At 39.4% G+C, this 23,699-nt stretch overlaps 1 protein-coding gene across 6 annotated transcripts in view; it reads right to left on the reverse strand.

The window, feature by feature from the left end:
- Positions 1–23,699, reverse strand: part of ANKRD12 (ankyrin repeat domain 12) — a 74,278-nt gene that overhangs the window by 15,967 nt on the left and 34,612 nt on the right. For 2 of the 6 annotated variants that reach the window (XM_042463096.1, XM_042463094.1), the window contains exons 4-9: positions 21,056–21,203; positions 14,584–14,652; positions 11,889–12,035; positions 9,976–10,176; positions 4,352–4,494; positions 2,197–2,344 (exon numbers count right to left, since the gene is read on the reverse strand). In XM_042463096.1, coding sequence (XP_042319030.1) covers positions 2,197–2,344; positions 4,352–4,494; positions 9,976–10,176; positions 11,889–12,035; positions 14,584–14,652; positions 21,056–21,203 — 856 coding nt within the window. Of the gene's footprint in view, positions 1–2,196; positions 2,345–4,351; positions 4,495–9,975; positions 10,177–11,888; positions 12,036–14,583; positions 14,653–21,055; positions 21,204–22,827; positions 22,907–23,699 lie in introns of all 6 variants that reach the window. The other 4 variants (XM_042463097.1, XM_042463095.1, XM_042463098.1 and 1 more) reach the window with 4 other exon arrangements.

Genomic DNA, 23,699 nt, shown 5'->3' on the forward strand with positions numbered 1-23,699 from the left:
AACGTCAAAGAAGAACACTAAATCAATAATCATGCCAAATGCAACCTGAAAACCCCCCTTGTCGAACTTAAAGATAATGTAAAAATAGATTTGCACTATTAAGCCTAATTATTTGGGAGCCAGAAGAAATCTGGACAGAAGCCAGGGACATTGTCAGGGAGGAATCCAAAATAACATTACGTATCTCCAGCTAAAGAGAATGAAAAACCTCATTAGATGAAAAATGAAACTCTGCAAGCTATTAAGAACAGTCGAGAAGTAAAAGGGGACAGAAACAGGGCTTGAAACCTGAAAGCAACTGTTGAATGACTTGTGAGCAGAGAGAAAGAAAATAATCAATGCAGGGACATAGAAGATAAGAACAAGAGATCTCTTCCATAATATTTGAGAAATCAAAGGGAAATTTAAACCAAGAGTGGGGAATGCTGTATGACTGGAAGGTGAACACAGTACCTGATCAAGAAGAAATAAAATGATAGAAATAACATACTGTAGAAGTATATGAAAGAGATGAAAAAATGACAGATTGATTCAAGGAAGAATAAGTTGTAGAAGAATCCACAGTTTTAGAAAGTGAAGTGGAAACTACACTCAAAGCACTTGGGAGAAATAAATTACTGAACACAAGGCATATTTATAGAGCTGTTTCAAACTACAAAGACAGAATCCACTGAAATTCTAACTACCGTATATACTTGTGTACAAGTCAACCTCGTGTATAAGTCGAAAGAAGGTTTTAGGGTCAAAATCATGGATTTTGATATGACTCGTGGATGTCTAGGGCAAAACGTAGGAGGCTATAACAAAGGATTTTAAAGGAGGAAATGCTATTTCCATCCCTCCTTCTCTGGATCTCTCCCAACCACCTGACAACACCTCTCTGGTGCTGGAGGAGAAGGCTTTAACATCAGATTGGAAAGGGAAAGCAGTGGATTTAACCATAGGCTTTGGTGGGGAGAGAAGCCTTTAACACCGGATTGGAAAGGTACTGGATTTAAACATGGGATGTGGTGGGGAGAGAAGTCTTTAACACTGGATCAGGAAGGGAACCACATCTCTCTCTCTCTCTCTCTCTCTCACACACACACACACACACAATACTCACTCCCTGCTGGCAGCTCTTTCTGAAATCACTGCCAAGGTACAGGGGTTGTGCTTCTTTCAGGATCTTTCTAAGTACTATCATTGTACTGGTCAATATATAAGTTGACCCAGGATTTCAGGGTCAATTTTTGGGCATAAATTTCTCAACTTACAGTCCAGTATATATGGTAACTCCTAAAATGTAAAGATATAGCAGTGAATACTAAAGTTAAGATTGTCCATGTCATTGTATTTCCAATTTCTATGTATGGTTGTGAAAGCTGTATAGTGAAGAAAGCTGCCAGGCATAAAATTAGTCATCTGAAATGTGATGCTGAAGAAGAATTCTACAGATACCGTGGACTGCTAAAAGACAAATAAATGGGTACTAGAGCCAGTGGGATATAGTAATTTGGGTATTGGATCAGGACTCTGGAGACCAGGGTTTGATTTCTTCTCTGCCACAGAAACCCACGGGGTGACTGTAGGCAAGTCACATTCTCTCAGCCTCAGAGGAAGGCAATGGCAGACCACTTCTGAACAAACCTTGCAAGAAAAACCAGTGATAGAGCCGCTTTAGGGTCGCCATAAGTTGGAAATGACTTGAAGGAACATAATAACAATAGAGCAAATCAAGGCTGAATTTGCCCTAGAAGCCAAGATGTCTAAACTGTAGACACGTTATTTGGACATATTAGAAAAGACATAATTCAAAAAGACAATTATGCTTGGTAAGGTTGAAGGCAGTAAGAAAAGAGGAAGACCACACTCCAGATGGATAGATTCAATTAAGAAAGCCATGGCCCTAAGTCTGCAATACCTGAGCAGGGCTGTTGATGAGTTGAGGTCTCTCATTCATAGGTTCACCATACGTTGAAGTTGACTTGACAGCAGTTAACAACAACAAGAACAACATTGTTTGTATCCAAATCACATTTTGCTTCCTTTCAATGTGTCTCAGATTATAGTTTTCACTTTGTAGCACAGACCTCAGTGGAATTCATTGAAAACCTTAACAATCCTTATCTATACTGCCCTGACTTAGATTCTGTGTCCTGGTCCTATAAATTAAGTTTCCAATTATGTAAAATTAATGACACATTATTTACTGACCTGAACAACCATCTTCATCATCCGAAATAGGAACTTCTCTTTTCAGTAAAAGTTCCAGTTCTTCTGTGTCTGCTACATCAACAGGTCTCTCTCCATGTTTATTGGCCTGGAATGGATTTCCACCATGTCGGAGAAGCAGCTTTACAATCTGAAACATTAAAGTTTGCCAAAATTAAAAGTATATTAAAACAGGTTTCAGGAGATGAACAGATGGATAGTGTACTGGAAATAGGCATTTGTCTTTATTATGTTCTTATTCTGCAAAATACCATATACATTTGGGACCCTATATAAATATTCACACATATTCACAAACACACCACTGTGATTGTTGCTAAAAAATAAAACATTAAGCATCAAAGAGAGTGTAAGGTTTCAGTTTATAATTGCTCTCCAAAGCAACCCTAAACTGAAATTCTGTCAGCTGAAGGGATATAATTCCAAGGGTCAGAAGTAAAAATACACCAACACAAATGGTACACTGACAAAAAATGAGTGTACAGTATATGATATATGCTCTATTTTGCCACAAATGGATTGGCTGCTAGGGAATTGTAGAGATCTCTTTCCTCCCGTGATCTGGCCACAGCTGCCTCAGAAAGGGATTCTGAGGGGCAGTGGCAGGGTTCTTTGCTCACTCAGGTTTCTTGTATTTTGAGGAGGCTGGTCTGTCAGGAAACAGCAGTGGGATAGATAATACTACTGTGGTATATGAGAAAGTGTATTGGGAGAGAGAAAAAGAAAAATAATGTGGGGAAGATCAGTGAGGCTTGCTGGGATGCTATTGAGCAGTCTGGTTTATCTGCCAGAATAGAAAAGGGATGGTTTAGTCATGTGCCAAGTGAAGTGGTGGGCAAAAGGAGCTGAATGGCTCATGTAGGAGCCAAGATATTGGTTCACAGTGCTGAATTCAGTTCAGCTGAGAGGGAACTTCTCAACTGTTTCTTGTGTGAGGCTGTACCCTAGCTTTAAATCTAGGATCGTATGCATGTCAACTCTGAGCTCTTCCACCAAGCTAGGTCAACTGCTGCATCCTTGCTATCTATGGCTGGGGGTTTGTGGACAAGTGCCCCACTATAACATGAATTAATGTCATGGGGGTTCTCTCTCTTTTGCCTCTGCTTTTGACCTGGTATGAAAAAAGTCAGTGGAGCTATATTTGTTCCCTTTCTTGAGTTGGGTTTGAACTCCCACCCCCTGATTCAAAACATGTGCTGTGCAGAGCTACCAGCATAAGGTCGTGGCATTCTCCCTATTGCCCATCCTGGAACTTTCTCTTGACTACTTCTTGAAAGTCTTCTCTTCTGGTGGGGTTTGATTCCTTGTTTCATTATTTTTATTTACTATCTGTCAGCCTCCTGTCAAATGAATTACATTGATGCCATGTTGTGTATGTTTTTCTTCCATTTCTTGGAATGTTATCTTTTAAAACATCTGTATCCATGAATTCAACAACTAAACGTTGATTTTGCCATTTTATATAAGAGATACCATTTTAATACACCATTGCATATAACGAGACTTGAGCATCCATGGGTTTTGGTCTCCATGGTGTGACTGTGGTGGTCCTGGAGCCAAACCCCAGTGGATAGGGCCCATTATACTATGAGCAGCATAAGAGAATACAAAACCCTAAATGTACTTGCTATGCCAAAGCTATTTCTAGCTGTGCCACTGGGGCTGGAAAACTGCAGTAATGTTCTATTTCTAGGAATGATGGAAGCTTTCATCACTTTTTTGAGCTGTGTTTTCCCTTCCCATCTTGGGCAGTGCACATACAGGAATGGTGGCTATTCCTCTAATATAATGTTTCTGTATGACCCCTGTTCCCAGAATTAGTTTGTATAAAGGGTTTCTCTGTTAAAATATGATCATTATACAGATACATGGATTATTTATTTATTGCAATAGCAATAGCAGCAGCATTTATATTTCTATACTGCTTATCAGTGAAATCAGCACTCTCTAAGCAGTTTACAATCTGTAAGCCAATTGCCCTCATCAAGCTGGGTACTTATTTTACCAACCTACAAAAGGATGGAAGGCTGAGTCAATCTTGGAGTCCTGGGATTGAACTCACAACCTTGTGGCTGCAGTATCGACATTTAACCAGTGTACCACCAGGGCTCCTATTTATTGTGTGAATGGTAGATACCTTTCTGTGTCCACTACTTGCAGAATCATGCAGTGGCGTATCATCATCTAATCCTTGTGTATTTACATCTGCCCCTGCTGCTATCAAGACCTTAGCAACATCATAGTAACCAGCATTACATGCTTCATGGAGTGGCGTCCAACCTATCAGAAGAAAAGACAGAATTCATTTTTTTTCCTTTCAATATTTTTAGCAGTATCTGGTCAGCATTTAATAAAAAGAATTTTAAACAAAATCCAAGCATTAAAGGCCCTGAAACCTTTACATTTTAAAAAATAAACTAGATTTAATTATAAAGCTTGAAATTTCTGTATATTTCACATACCGTATTTTCCGGTGTATAAGACGACTTTTTAGCCCAGGGAAATCTTCCCCAAAGTCGGGGGTCGTCTTGTATGCCGGGAAAAAAAAGGCCAAGCCAGCCGGCTGGGTCCTAAAGAGAGCCCTCAGCGGCAAAGCCTTCTTCCAAGGCGGAGGACACACCGTGCGGCTCCTTTGCCTTCGGGAGAAGGCTTTGCTGCTGAGGGCTCTCTTTAGGACCCAGCTGGCTGGCTTAGCCTTCTCCCAAAGGCAGAGGAGCTGCGTGGCATGTTCTCGGCCTCGGAGAAGGCCAAGCCAGCCGGCTGGGTCCTAAAGAGAGCCCACGTCCGTCTCTCCCCTCCCCTCCCTCCTTCCCTTTCCTCCCTTCTTCTTTCCCTTCCCTTCCTAGGTTTCCTTCTCTTTCTCCACTACTTTTCCTTTCCTTCCTTCCCTTTTCCCCCTTCCTTCCTTCCCTCCTTCTCTCCCTCCCCTTTTTCTTCCTTTTCTTCTCTTCCTTCCTTCCTTGCTCCCTCCTCTCCCTTCCCCTCCTGTCCTCCTTTTCCCGGGCACCCAGGGGGAAAGCGGTGTCATTCCTCTCTGGGGAGGTCTTTCTACCTTCCCTCCTGAGGCTCAGTCCTTCCCAAGAGAATTAGCAGAGGGTTTCCCGCACTCTGCCTCTGCTTCTCCTCTTCCCTTCTCTTGTGAAGGATGGAGCCTTGTTGGGGGAAAGAGAGAGATCCCCAGTCAGGAGGAAGCAAGGACCCACTTTTTGTTGCCAGGCTGGAAACTATAGTCCAAAACACACTGCAGCAATAATCCAGTCTGAGACTGCTTTAACTGCTCTGGCTCAGTGCTAGGGAATTCTGGGAAATGTAGTTTTGTGAGATTGAGCCTTCTCTGTCAGAGAGCTCTGGTGCCACAATAAACTCCAGTTCCCAGGATTCCCTAGCACTGGGCCAGGGCAGTTAAAGTCCTCTCAAACTGGACTATTGCTGCCCTGTGTTTTGGACCTTTGTTTCTTTTCTTTGGCTAACTGGAGAGAAAAAGAAAAACAACTCCTCTTGGCGCGCAGAGAAACCAGCCAGGCTGCTCCTTAGGAGTCTGTCTGGAGGCTTTTTCCAGGCTTCCCGCTTTCTTTCTTTCTTTATTTCTCACATGCCTCTCACGGTGTATCTACATTGTAGAAGTAGAATGCGCCATCCACTTTAATTGTCATGGCTCCATCCACACAGAAGCATAGGATTTGTAGTTTTTATAAGCTTTATAAAACTACAAATCCTAGGATTCCAATAGGAGCCACTTGAACTGCCACGGCTCCATCCATACAGAATCCCTGGGATTTGTAGTTTGGAGCAGCCCCCCCCCCCCCGCATTCTTTGGGCAGAGAAGGCAAAAGACCTTATAAAACTACAAATCCTAGGATTCCAATAGGATGGAGCAGTGGCTCTTAAAGTGGCTTCAAACTGCATTAATTCTACAGTGTAGATGCACCAAGAGGAAGGGCGGGAAGAGTTGTCAAGGCAAGTGAAATAATGTTGTGTATGCTATTTCAGAAGTGGAACACACTCTTTCCTCGGAGTGTACTGGAGTCTCCTTCTTTGGAGGTCGTTAAGCAGAGGCTGGATGGCCATCTGTTGGAGATGCTTTGATTGTGATTTGCTGCATGGCAGAATGGGGTTGGACTAGATGGCCCTTGGGGTCTCTTCCAACTCTAGGGACATTATCAGAAGGCCAAGCCAGCTGGTTGGGTCCTAAAGAGAGCCCATGGTTGCAAGGCCTTCTTCGAGGCGGAGGGCATACCTCGCGGCTCCCCTGCCTCAGGAGAAGGCAGCCAGCTAGCTGGGCCCTTCCTCTTTCTCCTCCTCCTCCCCTCTTCTTTTTCTTCTTCTTCTCCTCTCCTTCTTCTTTTTCTTTCCCTCTTCCTCTTCTTCTTTCTCCTCCTCCTCCTCCTCCTCTTTTTCTTCCCCTTAATCTTCTGCTTTCTCCTCCTCCTCTTCTTCTTCCCATCTTCTTTTTCTCCTCCTCCTCCTCTACTTTTTCTTCCCCTCTTACACTTATTCTTTCTCCACCTCCTCCTCTTCTCCCCCTCTTCCTCCTCCGCTTCTTCTTTTCCTCTTCCTCCTCCTCCTTTTCTTTTTATCCTCTTTTTCCTATTCTTCTTTCTCCTCCTTTTCTTCTTCTCCTTTTTTCTCCTCCCCCTCTTTCTTTTCTGCCGCCGCTGCTGCTGCTGTTGTTGTCGTGTGCCTTCAGCTCCTTTCTGACTTATCGTGGAAGAGAGGGGTGGTCTTATACGGTGAGTATATCCCAAATACTGTATTTTAAGTTGTAAAGTTGGGGGTCTTCTTATACGCCCAGTCGTCTTATATGCCGGAATATACGGTATTTATTGTTTTGCAAAGACAAACATACCTTTTTAATTTTAATTGAACAAGAAATTACTTTGTGTGCCTGCGCACAGAGGCTATTCCTATGTATCATGAATAAAATATAAATAAATAAAACTAAAAGGTGTAGTGTGAATCGGCAAGCCGACATTTTAATTATTGACTAAATGGCATATACCAGGGTTGGCCCATCCCCACAAGCAGTATAAACAGCCACATGAGATGACATAATTCTAAGGATTATCGACTTATTAAGAAATCCTTCAAGGGATGAAATATGAAGGAAGAAATAACTGTCCCAGCTTTTTGAGACAACTGTGTCTATTGTGGGGTCTACGGAGTGGTGCTATGACCTTGATTTCAAAAACCATCTTGCATGAGCAGAAACATTTCTACAAACATGATGTGTAGTACCAATTCTTCTCTCCCAGCTACAGTTTGCTGAATCTCCTAAGAAGCCACTTTGGAGGTCTAGAGGGACCCCTTCAGAAAAATGTGTGATGAAGGAGGATGATAATTATTTGTAAGTTATACATAGGACTCCTATCAGGGAAAGGAACCTTTGGACTTCTGAATGGCACTGAACTATCTCACTTCTGCCCACACTGGCTGAGGCTGAAGGGAGGTGGAGTCCAAGAACTTCTGAAAGGCCCAGGATCCTTATCACAGTATACACAGGTCTTTTTAAAACGAATAGTCAGTATAAACAACACATCAATTAGCTTATGTCTGAGCATATAAAAACAATGTGAAACCTTCAGCAGGTATTTATTCTACAGACTGAACAGAAACTGTTATCACGTTATCACCACTCAAGAAGATGTTTATTATAGTGTTCTTCTGACTGGGCTTCTGAATTTTATTAAAAGTACGAATTTAACCAAACAACTTTCTCTACAACTATTGACAATAAAACCGAAGTAGCTCTTAAAAGTACAAACGACAACAAGTCAATCAAGACTGATTCAAGACACAATACTTTACAATAAGAGAATTTAAAGATATAGCTGTGTTAGTCTGTGGAATCGGTATGTAGTGAGATCTTGTAGCACCTGTCTACAAAAGCTCATGCTGCCAACTGCTTTCTTTAGTTAGTCTCAAAGGTGCAACCTTCCCTTGATCCCCTGGACAAAATAATTATTGGCCAACAGCTCTTCTTCCCTTTTTGGGTAAGGTGATTGAGAGGGCAGTTGCAAACCAGCTCCAAGCAGTCTTGGATGACACCAATTTTCTTGATCTATTTCAAACTGGCTTCAGGTTGGGATACGGAGTGGAGACTGCCCTGGTCACCTTGGTCGATGATCTCCGCCTGTGCATTGACAGGGGAAGTGTGGCCCTGTTGGTGCTCTTGGACATCTCAGCAGCCTTTGATACCATAGACCATGGTATCCTTCTGGAACGCCTGAGAGAGTTGGGAATCGCTGGCTCTGCTTTGTAGTGGCTACATTCCTACCTCTCGGGCAGATTCCAGATGGTGATGCTGGGGGACAGCTGCTCCTCTATGAGAGAGCTGACATCTGGTGTCCCTCAGGGCGCCATTCTGTCCTCCATGCTGTTTAACATTTACATGAAGCTGCTGGGTGAGATCATACGGAGACATGGGGTGGGGTGTTATCAGTACGCTGATGACACCCAAATTTATTTCTCTATGTCTCGGACTGTTTCAGTGACCAAGGAGGGCATCTCCCCCCTGAATGACTGCCTGAAGTCGGTAATGGATTGCATGAAGGAAAACAGACTTAAGCTGAATCCAAATAAAACATAGGTACTCGTGATAGGTAACCCCAATCCGGGTATGGAGATAAGTTCTCCAGTTCTAGATGGGATCACATTTCCCCTGAAAGACTGCGTCCGCAGCTTGGGAGTGCTCCTGGATTCGTCGCTTCAACTATCTTCTCAGATTGATGCAACAGCCAGGAATGCCTGTTATTGACTTCGGCTGATACGCCAGTTGCGCCCCTACCTGGAGCAGCGGGACCTAGAAACGGTTATAATACTCTAGTAACCTCTCGTCTTGATTTCTACAAAGCACTTTACATGGGGCAATTTTTGTGCCACATCCAGAAGCTCCAACTGCTACAAAACATGGCAGCCTGCCTGGTCGCCGGAAAATCCAAGTTCAACCATATTACACCTATTTTAAAATCACTACATTGGCTGCCTATTAGCTTCTGGGCACAGTACAAGGTGTTGCTTACCACCTATAAAGCCCTACATGGCCTGGGTCCAGTCTACTTGAAGGAACGCCTCCTCCCATACAATCCTTCCCACACATTCCGATCCTCCGGGAAAAACCTCTTACAATCTAGAAAGACCAGACTGGCGGTGACCTCCTGGAGGTCTTTCTCTGCCACCGCTCCAAAAACTTGGAATGACCTGACAGAAGAGATTCGCCAATTATCCTCATTCAAGGCTTTTAAAAAGGCAACAAAAACCTTTCTTTTCTGGCAGGCCTTCCCCGATTGATAATGCCCAGAACCAATTGAATCCCCCTCCTTTTATTAGTTTTCTTATTTGTGGTTTGTTTTTTTAATTTTGATGTATTGTTATGTACTTTTTAACCATCTTTTACTGTTTAATTTTATAGTTGGGAGGGAGGGTTGGGCCAGGGTCTTGTGGGGCTTGTTGTTTTTATTGTTGTATATTGTATTAACTTTGCTATTACCCGCCTTGATCCTCAAAGCGGAAGAGGCGGGATATAAATAAATATTTATTATTATTATATTATTATTACAAGATCTCTTTACAGTAAATTCTATTGAAATGTATTGGTGTTGCCAGCATCTATTTACGATCCAGTTGGGCATTCACAGCATGCTTTAGTTCACATAGCAAGTTAATGTTATATTTGAAGCAGTTTGACACATGATTAAAAAAAGTCCAATTATTTAACTATAAAACACAATAGTATATAAAAAAACCTCTACTTGTCAAACTTACCAGCAAAATCTTTCACATTCACATTTGCTCCTAGACTGATTAACTCTTTAACTTGTTTAATATCACCTCTAATGGCTGCTGTATGTAAGGGAGTTTCTCCTCGTTCATTTCTTTTGTTAACTTTGTCCTTTTGTCTTGAGGAAGAGCTTGGTGTTTTCTTTTGTGTTGGTGCTGTCTGTAAAGGATGGTTTAAATTGGGATCTACAAAATAAATGTGAAAAAAGTAGATGAAAAAATGTGAAAAGTAGATCTACAATCAAAATTCCTTAACTAAAGCCATCCTCCACCATCTCATTTATTTATTTCTATAAACATATATAAATATAAATCCAGTGTAAGTGAGATATTTTTATACATCCTCTCATACTAGGGGAGGGACAGAGAGGTCTAATATAATAAATTGTAATCAAAGCTGATTCCTAAAATTTCATGTTGCTCTAACAAACAAATAAAAACAAATGAACAAAATGCAGCAAAGACAGAGACGCAAAGCAAACAGAACATATTTGAGCAGTAGTAAATTATGACAGCAGACACCGGAGGGACCAGGATTAGAAGAGAGTGACTACACTCCCTCTATGAATGACTGCTTTTCACTCCATGGGCAACTACAACACTATAATTTAATTATAACTTATATAATTATAAGTTGGTATACCATTGTACTTTTGCAAAACCTTACCAGCACTTGATGCTGGCTGGCAATACCTTTCTTACTCCAGTTCCTGAAATATGCATCCCCCACATCTACCCTGTTCAGCTCCATCTTTGTGACACCATTGAACTTGTCTTTCAATAAAACATAATTTTAATACTTCTTAATTTATCTAATTAAACCACCTTGAATCCCATTTTGGGAGAAAGGTGGGATATAAACCCAATAAACAAGTAAGTAATAAAAATTGGTTTTGAAAAATTAGTCTCTCAAGAGTTAACAAGTATGGAGGAAAGAACTGTAAGCCCTGGGAAGAATATGAGCGGGAGGGAAGCTGGCAGCAGCTAATTCTATCGTTATAAAACAAACAGATAAAAGAGGAGGGGTTGTGATACAAGATTGAACAAAGCTGAAGTTCTTCACCATATTATACACCATGAGATCATCCTACTTACAAGATATGTAAAAACTATCCAACTGAACATATTTCTAAAATCATAAAAATTGTGATTGCAGAAGAGAAGTCTCTAGGCTATATAACAGATAAAGGAAACTATTTTCTATTAAAAACAAATTCCAGGACATCATTATTTTATGTTCTTTCTAAGATACCTAAAGGCACCCATGTAGATCTATAGTATCAGAATGTGGCTTAGTTTAAAACCAGTATCACAATTTGTTGATTATATCTGAAACCCTTTATACCCTCTGTTCCATCATATATCAGTGTTTCCACAGATTTCATAAACAAAAAAAAAATACATTTAAAGGTACAAGAAGGGCATATATTAGGTACTATGTATGTAAGTAAAAAAGAAAACCCATCTTTTAGGCAAGGTACCTAGATAACATATTTTACATTTGGAGAGGTGATGATGATGATTTCAAATATTTTCATAACAGAATCAGTTCCATCAGTAACAACATACAATTTGAGAATGAACAAAACAAAACAGAGGTTCAATGTTTAGATTTGAAGATTAAGAAAGAAGGAAGTCATCTAATCACCTCGTTATATATTTTAAAAAATCTACAGTAATTATCCTACAGCTATGAGGTGATCATCTCTCATATGGACAATTTTTAAAAATAAAACACAATAGTTCTCATGAAGAAGAATTTAAGGTGGAATCCATGATACTGTCAAAACATCTGAGGGCAAGAGGTTACCCACAACAACTAACGGTTTAAGAAAAACAGTGGAGAGACACCAGTCAGAGTTTAGCAACAAAGAGCCCAAATTAATAATTAGTATTACCTGGACTGTTATCTCTAGCAGTCATCTGCATAAGAAGGGCCATCTGTTTGCGCTCTGATAGAGGGTAACCAAAAAGAATACTAACAGGTGCTGCTTTCTTACTTCCAGCTTCTTTTTTCATTTTTTTCTTCTCTGGGACTTCTTTCTCTGGAAATATCCATAGATTTATAAGAACAGCAAAATATTACCAATTGTATATAAAACACTGCTAATAAAACAGATCTACAGCTAGAAGAAACATCATTCAACATTCCTTAAAATTTTAAATATGGTGTTCTTCGGGCAGAAAAAAAGTACATCAAGTCTTATCTTAAAAATATTTTGCTTACCAAAACAGAATCAGTGTGACATAATGGCAAGAGTACTGACCTCAATTGTGGGCCACTCAGGTTCAAATCCCCGATAAGCAATGAAACACACTGTGTGGCATCAACAAGCAAGCATCTTAGTCTAATCCAGGAACTGGCAGAGGTGGATCTACTTTGTTTTTCACTAGAACCAAGAGGTCCACCAACCACAGGAAAGCACAGAACTCACACATGTGGACAGAATGAAGATTAAAGTACCTCAAAGTCCATGCTTAACTCAAGAATTGTCAGTACCAGAACTTGAGTATATAAGCAGATCCTGTCACTCAAAAATCTATACCTGCCACCTCTTTTTGATTTCAATAGCTTTATATATTTATTTTTGTTGTTAAACATTGAGAGCTGGAAACCACTGCTAATTTACTGCAATTCACCAGTAGATCCAAACGTAACTTTGAACTCTCCTGGTCTACTCTATTTCAAAGGATTGTTATTACGTTAGGGTGCCACTGTAGAAACACACTAGAAGCATGAATAACATGACTTTTGCATCAGCTTTGAATCACCATTAAATTCCTACAATGTGAGATAGGGTGAGAGATGAGACAAGTGCTGAACTGTTTTTCTATGCACCTTTCTTCATGAAATTATTATGGAATCTTAAAGACAAAAACGTATTTCCAAAATTTATGTGGATGTCTACTCAGAAGCAAGTCCTGCTAAATTTAGTGAGATGAAATGACACTGCTGTCTTAAGCTCAAGCCATACTCTTTCTGACCATCTTTCAGTGGGTGGTTTTCAAACTGCTCTTTTGGGAACAGGTGCAGTTGCTGGACAAAAGTGTGATCAGGAGAATTAATGGTGACGGGAAGCTATATTTCCACCAAAGACTGTAAGAGAATGTGTGATAAATGTGCCCCCTATCAATGGTTCCCTTAGCTTTTTCTTGCATCTCTTTGATTTTCTTACTGCTGCAAAATTGCACAAGTTCTCCTCCATCTGTCTATAGCTTCAGGCCTTGATGGTCACACCATGAAGACTTCTCCCACCCCAAAGTAAAACTGTGTATGTAATTATGCATTTTTACTAAACAAGCAAGTATTTTATAAAAACATTATGCTACAATCTTATTAAAAATTACTATCTTTGAACAAATAAGTTCAGTAGGTGTTTTTCACATTTCTTACAGTCTCATGTTATCTGGGTTTTCCTATGTATCTCCCTTCAACCTTAATTGAGCAAAATAACTACCATTTTCTCCTGTTCTTTACGTAATTCTTCTTTAACAGGAAGTTATACTGAATATTTAGATGGCACAATTATAAACCTGTATTCTCAAATGTAAAATGTATTAAATTGAAGTCAGCAGAGAGGAAGCTGATGTGACAAGCTTTGATTAATTATTGCTCTTCACACACATATTTTTGCAGTTCCAGAAAAAGAAGATGCTCAGGTTTCTTTGGCATGATCTGTTGTTTGCAAGCTATTATCTTCTAAGAAAAAAAAATCTTATTTATACAAATAACTGCTGTTTTAGATGACTTTTAAATGCTCTGCATAATCCAAACTTGATGATTTAGATCTATTTTCCGACACTTGCTGATCACAGATCTTCCAGTTATAGGGGTTAGGATATGCAAGAGGGGGTCCCCTGAAAGGTGAGAAGGAGCTATGCAAGTTCTGTTCATGGAAAGACTTGCAGGCAGGAAGTCTTATTACTGGTAGCAAGGGTAAGGCCTTAAAAGAGGGCATTCTGAAAGTGGGGCAGGACACATTGAAGCCTCTACATTTTGTCATGAGGGGCCCAGACTGCTTCCAGGTTGAAGATGGTTGAGTTGTTCCCTACCCATTGCTTCTAACTGGGAAATACAAGAATATGATCTAGAAAACTGAGCCACCACCCCCAACAGGGCAGGCACAAACCAGCAAGATTTGGGATGAAGTGGTAAATTCCCTTCATTCTCTTCTGCAACCCCATTTAGGACTGCTCCATTTGCTATTATGTAGCAAATAGTTAAATGGTATATAAATATAAAGAGTAAATAAACATATTACGCTTAACGTATACTATTTTTCTTTTTCACATTCTAATTACAGTCAGTGTGGAAGCCTTTTTTCCCGCTCTAAAGATATTAGTAGTTACAGCACAGTAACTGTTATCTTCAACCACACATGTGAACAGATGCCACTGGAAGGAACAGATTCTATTCCTGTACAGCTGCACTTTGGGTTCCCCAATGAATGATGATACACATTATGGTTTTATTACTGTGGAAGTTACTTAAAGGCAGTTCACTGATACAGAGAAAGAAACCAACTACTACTTGTTACAGCATGAAAAGAAATAAAATGCAACTATAGTAAGCACACCTGATAATCCATTTACCTGAATGTGTCCTGTAAGTAGATATTAATCTCTCCCCCAAGCTTTCATTTGTATGTCCTGGATCTGAATCTACAGAATGAAGAAGACATGGGAGAAAAGGGATGGAGGAGAGCAAGAGGAAGGAAGTGTGGCATACAAGAAAGAAATACTAACATAGGACTTTCTGGTTATTTTATCACATCTATGTGACAGTTTTAATTGCTTGTAGCAAAATCACAGAATAACAATTCCTAGTCATTAACAAAATAACTGTGATTTCAAGTAAAAATACAGCAGGGGAATTGTGGAAAACACACTTGAAAGTACAACCTCTTTTGCTTAGCTCTCTACCTCTAAATTTCTTTATATGAAAGTATCTTATTTTCACTACATTAATATAACATTAACAGGGGAAGGAGACTGACAAAAAGAGGAGGTTGTTTCTCAGTAACTCTATGATTCTACCAGGACTTCCAATCTTCTAAACCACAAATAAACACACAACCCTAAAGTTCTAAGTGTACACAGGAATGCACAATTGTATTTACTTATATATTTAGCATTACTTTTATAATTGGGCATGAGAGATTATAATTGGGTTGTTGAGATTTTTTTTCTTGTTTCATACAAATAGTAAGAAATGCTCACACATGTATGGAATATTATTCCTTTTATGATGCATCATTTTTATTTATAAAAGGAATAATATTCCATACATGTGTGAACACTCCTTATGATATGTATGAAGCAAGAAAAAAAATCTCATAAGAATTGGACCCCCAATTATTTCAAAACAGAATGCTAGCTTTCAATTTAGATGGATCTCTTATAACCTGTTGATTTAACCTTAATTGTCTTAATAGAAGTACAATACTAATAAAACTCCCACCATTATATAGCCAAAAATCACAAAACAAGTATTAATTATTATTTTTATTTATATATTAAATTTCCATCCAAATATTTTGCATGTATCTGATAAGGTACACATTCAGGTTTCTTTAAGTCTGAACCACACATTACTTTAGATGCACAGTGTATAACCAAGCAATGCTTTCTTATTTAATAAGTATGCAGTGCGCCAATCTGAATCAGACCAAACAAGAACAGGTACCTTCCATTCACCCTGGTGTGAGGATTTTTTTTTAAAGCAACAGCTGCAACACAAAACCTCCACTGAAACCAATGGAGAATTTTTAAAAAGCTCCAGAGCAGCTTCGGGGAGGATACTGTGGGAGAAACCAGCTATATGGGAAAGGCTCAAACCTCTGTGTGGTGGTCTAGTTCTAGACTGAAGTTCCTCCTTAATAAAAATGCTAATATTTAACAAAGCAAGCAGTGTATTCCCTAGGATACTAGTACTGACTCTGGCACACAAAAAAACACTTCTGCCATTCCAATGCAAACACAGAGCGTTTGACAGTTTGCAAACAACTTCAAAACCATAATACTAGGTTTAACAAACAATATATCATGCCAAAGTAATTTAATTGCTTCTTTTAGAAACATAAGAGGAAACACATCCAATTTGTTGATATGTGTAGTCTAGGTCACCCACAAAACATTTTATTTTATGTATTGATATCTGAAACTAGTAGCAAAATACATAGTGTAGATTAAAAAGGGGCAGTACCAATATCCTGCGATTCCATTCCAAGAAGAAACTGGCACTGTAATTTACTCTGATATTTTTATTTCAGAGTCAAGTTTGCATAGTAAGCTGGCCTTTGCAATTCCCTTAGTACCAGACTAATTAGTTAGTAACACTAACTGTCCAAATTACTCTGAAAGCAACCTTTGACATATGCTTGACATATTAAAAGTACAGTTTTAAACTTTATTGTTACAAACTGAGCTACAAGGTGAAAGGGCAAGGGTACCACTTTGCCAGTTTATGAAAAGCTGGCAGAAAATAAAAGCAGAAGAAGCCACCAACATGAATAAAACAGAGACAATTATTTTGTCTCCTCTAGCTTCTATAGTGCCAAGCAATCACAAACTCTCATTAAAAAAAGCAAAATTCTCATAAAAAGAAGTGAGAAAGGAAATCAAGAATTGCAGATGCACGTAGTCTTACATAAAGGCTTTTCAAAAGAACATATGAAAAACCAATACAGTATATGAATACAGTTTGTATTAAATATTTTATTCTTCATTCTTAATAAGTATATTCTTTAACCCATATTTTCAGATTTTTTTTTCTAGGGGGAAAAAGCTTCAGGGGAAAAAAGAGATCCCCCGCTCCCCGAATTTCCCCACTTTTTTCTGGAGGCTTTAATAGATCTCTACAACCACCACCACCACCACAATTTCTAAAAAACCTTTCTCTTGGGCAGGGCTGGCTCCATTTCTGATCTACTGAAGAAATGGAACTAATGAAACTATGTATTGAAATAGCACCTGGGCTGGCAACAGCCAAAGACAGTGGAGAAGAACTCTTGATAAATGTAACCAAAATATGAGCTAGAACAAGGTATTCTGTGGTAAACGTGATGGCAAAGAGGTCATACTTCACTAATGCATTCAGACCGAGTTGTCTGATACACCTACTCCAAGTGGTTAGAAACATATTTAAAAATTCTAATCTATCTGTGGATCCTGTAGTGCCACTGACAAACTGCTGCGACTTGTCTGCTGCATACTTTGCTAAACAGAGTTACTTTTCCCAATTTAGGGTTCACAGTTTGAAGATAACATTGAACATACTTTGGGCTCTAGTTTGTGCCACTTCCACTTCCACCTCCACCACTACCACCACCATCAAAATACAGTGGGCCCTCGATATCCATGAGGGATCCATTCCGGACCCACCCCCTCTCCAAAGAGACTGGTGCCCGAGTAAGTGAAGGGAAGAGGGAGAGGAGGAGGAAGCCTCCCTGCCAGCCCATGAAGGAGCCACCGAGTGAGCAATGGGTGCCTCCTTCTTTCCTCCTCAGGACCTCATTCTTCCCTCCACCCAGGAGCGGCTAGGGAAGACAGGGAACTACGCTTCCTGGCATGTCTGGCGCTCTGCAGAACACACAGAACACGCAGCCCAGGAACCCTGGCAAGGAAGAAAGGAAGGAGGGAGCAAAGGAACCAGGTGGGGGTTGGGAGGGCAGTGGAGGAAGGAACTAGCCACCTTTCCAGCCAGACGAGGCCCATGGGGAAGGGCAGGGAAGGGAGCACCTTTCTTTCCTTTGTTTTGGTGGAGTGTCCCCTCTTCCCGCCACCTTCTCCTCCCCTCTGGCCACCTCTGCTGCCACTCTTCTTCCTCTGTCTTCCTCTTCTTCACAGCCATTTCCACCTCTGCCTTTTCTTCTTTCTCTCCCCCCCCCCACGGGCTTGCTGTCTGCTGATGTTGGAATCTGCAGATGGCAAGTCCACGGATATGGAGGGCCTACTGTAACATAGCAAATTACAGCCCAAACTTAGAAAACTAAAAAAGAATGCACTGGAGACAAAAGAACCAGTCAAATATACTTTAAAACAGTATTATAAAATAGTAGTAGTAGTAGTAGTAGTAGTAGTAGCAGCAACAACAACAACTTGCTAAAGTAAAGCCACCTTTACTGTTCATTTAAAACTCTAGCAGCACAAGATCAAATTTGAGGTGTACTTATCATAATACTGCTGCTGACTTTGGCCTGAATTCTATTAGTTTAATCTAGAGTAATGCTGAATCAATGTGATTTACAAAGTGTTGATTCAACAACTGATCTGTGGGGTCTATTTGAGACTAACTAGTAAGATTCAGAAAACAATATGCTATAACTGAAAAGGTCCTCCTCTGAGGACATCATACAATGAATGGTCTGAGGAGCTGAAGAAGGGCTTTAGAGGAAAGAGATAACTTAGGAGGAGTCAAATGGCTGGAAGAAATTGTGATGATTTTGTTCCAGGCTGTTTTAATTTTGAAGAATTGGACTGGCATCCTAAATTGATCTTGGAAGCAAACTAGTGATTTGTGAAGCTGATAAAAGATATGATCCAATCTATAAACTCCAGTCAAAACTCTGGTGGGTCAATTCTGGACCATGGGAATCTTCTGAATTGTCTTCAAAGGCAGCCTCACAAAGGGTACATTATGATAAACTTGAGGTGACAAGGTATAAATGAATGAGAAGCCAGACACCACCATCCCTTCTTCCCCAGGAAAGAGCATGGTTGACATACAAGACATTACTTAAAACACTTACTGTAGAAGTATTATTGGGCTCAGGAGTACCCAAACAGTGCAAGCCTTCTACTCCAGTGGAAACAGATTGCCATCAAAAAGACTTTACAGACCTATTCCTGATCAGAATTTTTGGCCTGCAGCAGATCACAGTTGTCTGAATCAAACTTCACTACCTCTCTCAGCCAATCCAAAATTCCTTCCAGATACCAAAAGGCCTGCCAGAATAAGGGCTTTCATATCAGTCCAGGTGCAAGTAAGACACAGAGCTTATTGGTAATATCCTAGTCCAAATCTCTGATGACTCCTTGCTGAAATATTACGTACATATTAAAAAAAAACCTTAGAGACAGGATGACACTTTGTGGTGCTTTGTATAATAATGACTATGAAGCATTATACCTGTTTCCCTGGAACTTGTTCTAGGCACTAGGATGAACACGAGCAACCTCAAAACAATGGGGCAGTATAGACCACCCCTTTCAGGGCAGTCTGTGGGCACCTGTTTTTGGTCTGCAGCACTGCTGTAGCAACCAAACTGCCCAGCAATGCTGCGAACCAAAAAAAGAGCCATCTAGAGCGGCTCTTTTTGGGATGTCGTAAGGGCTGCCCTTACAACATCTCTTCCTCTGCATGATCTGTGGGCGCTGCAAAGCCCACATGTCATGCACACCCCCCCATGTGAGTGGGATGGTGCTGTAATGGTGCCGCCCACACGTAATAGGGCTCATGACCATGCAGTTGTTGTGTGGTCCCGAGTCCTACTATCACTGCCAGGACGTCGTGTCCTGGCAGTATATACCAGGCCAATAATATCTAATTCCATTCCAGTTAGGTGGCCCACAATGATACTATGCTCAGTAGAACATGCAAGAGGTAACGAACAACAGGTATGCAATCTTTGGATGAGGACTGGATGCTTATATGAGACTGACCTTGTGTTCTCTTGATATTTGCTGTTCTTGACTACTTAAAAATGTTACTTAGTTACTAACAACTGGATGGAGAAACAGTGGATACTTCCTTGGTGCCTCTAAGGGCTTGTTTGAATCTTTTCTGGAAAAGCTTTCATTTGATCCCAACAACCAGAATACCTGGTGGCCAGTCCCTAGTGTTGTTCTCAGGTGATGATATTTATAGTGTTGTCTCAGTTCCAAGTCTTTCTGGATGCTAAATGTTTATAAACTTACCAAAGTACTTGCTTTCTGAGCTGGTTAAAACCATACTGGTTGTCCTTATAGACAACCTGTCGATGAAGGTGTTTTCAAGAGAGAAAACAGACATGGTAAATACCATGTTACTAATTCTCATGATTCTCTCAGCAGCTTCCACATATAGTACTTCCACAACATGCTCTAGGCAGTGTTAAATATGCAATGGTGAGATGATGGAATAATCATACAGATGAATCCTTTGAATGAAATTTCTTAATTGTGAATTATAATCTCACACAAAAGTGATTTGGAAGATCCATACTATTGTGTAGTACCATCTCATGTGAGCAGCTAGTCAGTCAACAAGGGATCAAATGCCTTTCAACAATGTTTTGTAAATATACGGAGGCTGTACTGAGTTCTACATATTTTATTAAGATACTGATCAAAGACACAACAAAACAAAGTTCATAATAATATTTCAGCCAAAAAATTAGGCCATGAACTTAATAATCAAAGATGGTTCTTTAATAGCTCATGGGCAGGGAGTTGGTCAAAATCTAAAAAAGCACTGATTTTTTTTTTAAAGTTCAGAATAATTGGCATTGTTATTTGCATGATTTTTGTAGCGCAATGCAAAATCTTTCAGTAGTCAAAGAAATCTCTGAGCACGATTAAATCCCAATGACTACAGTTGAGAGGTTTAAGCTTGTGTGTAAGTTTCATTTACATCAATGGAATACACAGATGTTAATGATGTGTGTGAATTGTGCCCTTTGTATTCATATAGTAATTAATTTATGTCAAAATATCTGTCTGTAGTTTTTGCTCATTTGGTTCTCTTTTTCTGATCACAGATCATGTATGGGAATGATTACAAAATGTATTTAAGTGCTTAAATTATAAAAGCAATGGCAGATGCCTCTACATAGGACACTGTGATCAGGTATTATATAGATTGACCATAAAGTCCATGTGAACCAGGAAGACTAGCTAAGAACTATAAAGCCTGAAATTGTTTAGTAGGTCCCTGACAATGTAAGACAATTTGCTTGCTCTATTTATGACTGATGAATGGCATATAAGCAAGCATTTCACTATTACTTTGCTTTTTTTGTGACAGATCACTATAACAAACTAGTCAAAGGTATGACAGAGAAAAATAAAATAAAAAGGGCTCTACCTGTGTCTGAATTTCGATCTTCATTTCTGGATGGGCTAACATTAAATTGAAGTTTACGTTTCATGGAAGACTTTTCTTTCATCTCCTTTCCCACATCACTCCTATCCACTTTTGCAGTTTTGCTGTAGGAGGCAATCTTGTCCTTGCTCTGATGTAAACAGAAAGTATACTATGTTATAAGTACAATGTTTACGTAAAACTACTAACAGTGATTTTTAAAAATAAAAATAAACATATTCTACAGAAAAAACTCAACTGTCCAATAGCAGAGTTTTGCCTCTAATCTGTTTCTCAGATTACAGTGATTTAGGATTACTAGGTTTTACAAGAGATTCCCTGTAAATATAGAGCACTGTAGTAATAGAATGCTAAAGAAGCTAGCATTCTCTGGTTTTTCCACACTTTAGGAAGAAAATAAAGCAAAGTAATTGACACTGTACAAAACTAACCTAGAGTAAGAGCAGAAATGTTGAAAGCCATAGAAAATCACATTTTTAATGAAAAAAGAAGACTAGGCACAAAAGAAGTCAAGTGCAGTCAGTACATATTTATATATTTTACTGAACTCAGAAGCAAAAATTAGGGGGAAGTAATGAATCAGTTCAAATAAGCATGGAGGTATTCTTCAGTTATACCAATCAGACACTCTAGAAAACTGTTTGCTTCTTTCCTGCCCTACATCTCAGTAGGTATAAAGTTAAAGCTTGCTTCACAATATAAATTACAAATGCACTTTCATGTAAAGACAATACTAGCTTTCTACACACACACACACACACACACACACACACAGAGACAGAGAGAGAGAGAGAGAGAGAGTTAGAAATAAAGAAATACACTAGCTTGTTGGATAACGGTTTAGCTCTCACTCATTTCTCAAACTAGACAACCCACTATTTTAGCCAAGAAAGGGTTAACTGGGCAGATATTCTCAATTTAACCATCTATTTAAGAAATGGCCAAAACACTTCTTCCCATAATTGGTTTTTTCATCTCACTATTCCTATCATGCCCTGACCCTCCTACCCCATTCTACTTTAGTCTAGACTTTGGGAGAAAATGACTTGATAGGCTGGCATGTTATGTGGTGCTTAACCAGCAACATCCCTTCCAGCTTAGCAAGCTCTCTGTTGTCTAGTGTTGCAGGGTGGTTCTCTGAAGTACCTAAGTCCTGCAATTTTTTATAAGACTACTAACTCAGAAAAGGGCATCTGAAACATTATTTAAGAGCATAGAGGATATTGCTGTTTTCCTGGAAGGCTTTTGTACAAATTTATTGGTAATCTCATATTGCTTCATTTGAAGCACCTGCCAAATGCAGAAGTACTTTGAATGTGACAGCTGTCCACTGAAGTAGTAGAAAGCCATCTTCTTCATATTTGGGATGCTGGGACATCATGGATAGATGCACATCCAATCGCCAAAACAATTTAGCAGGGAAGGATCCAGTGTTCCAAACATCTAAGATGTTTACCAAGTTGAAAATTGTAGAAATAGTATGTAGGGATTACAGCACAGATGAAATGTAATTTGCACTCTGTAAATTTTTTTAAAGCTTAGTTTAGCTTATGAAAATCACTGCTATGAAATGAACAGTAGCAAAAGCCGTTAAAATGGTCACATTAAATAAAATAAGCACAGTTCTAAATTTGAACTGCACACAGATTTTAAACACAGAGGTTAAAACAAAGCTGGTTTTTTAAAGTAAACCTGAGTAAGTTGCAACTCTATGAGGTAGTGATAGCAACAGATGTACAGAAAGTTCTACATACCTAGATCACCACAATTCCACTCAACACAGAAAACTAGATCTAAAGTTCACCCTGTTGAATGATGAAGGTCAAATACCTACTGGAACAGACGTATGATTGCCATGAATTCCCGAACTGCTCCCAAAAGAATGGTTCCACTATGTATGTTGAAACCTCTGAGCATATATGAAATACTACTCTAATCATGAATTGAATCCAAACTATTTGAGTCATGAATGGACATGAAAGAGCTTCAGTACCAGGCAGTGGTGTCACTAGGATTAGTGTCACCCAGTGCAGTAACTCATAGTGTCACCCTCCCATAGAGAATCCTTAGTAAAGTTATTGTATGAATGTTATTCATAAATTGTAATTGCCATATATCATGGAATGTAATAGTAATAGTTGTGATATAAACAACAAAATCAAAGGTATATCTTTAAATTACAATATTATGCACACAGCATAAATATATTTACATGTATATAGTTTCACGTGGTTAAAGTGAAAATTTTATAAGATGTGATGTTTTTAAAGAAAAAAAATTAAAATTGAAAATATTGTTAAAATCTGGGGCTTCTGCTTTCTCGTTCTACTGAGCCTCAGACCACTCACACTATCTTTTCAGCATTTTAAAGGGATGCATGCAAGCACAACAGCTTGTTTCTGCTAAAAGGCAGCTGTCTGGGGAGCAGCGATGTCACCTCACCTTAGGGTGTCACCTGGCATGGCCCCTGAACCCCCAGTGATGCCTCTGATCCTAGGAAAATTGCATCCAACTTGTCACAAACCAATATGCTCTTTTTTTACCTTAGATGGAAGAAGTATATACCCACATATATACTAAGTCCAAAATGCTTATTGAATTGAAATTGAAATCATGTACAACAATT

This window comes from Sceloporus undulatus, chromosome 4 (genome assembly GCF_019175285.1).
Source record: "Sceloporus undulatus isolate JIND9_A2432 ecotype Alabama chromosome 4, SceUnd_v1.1, whole genome shotgun sequence".
NCBI lineage: Eukaryota > Metazoa > Chordata > Lepidosauria > Squamata > Phrynosomatidae > Sceloporus > Sceloporus undulatus.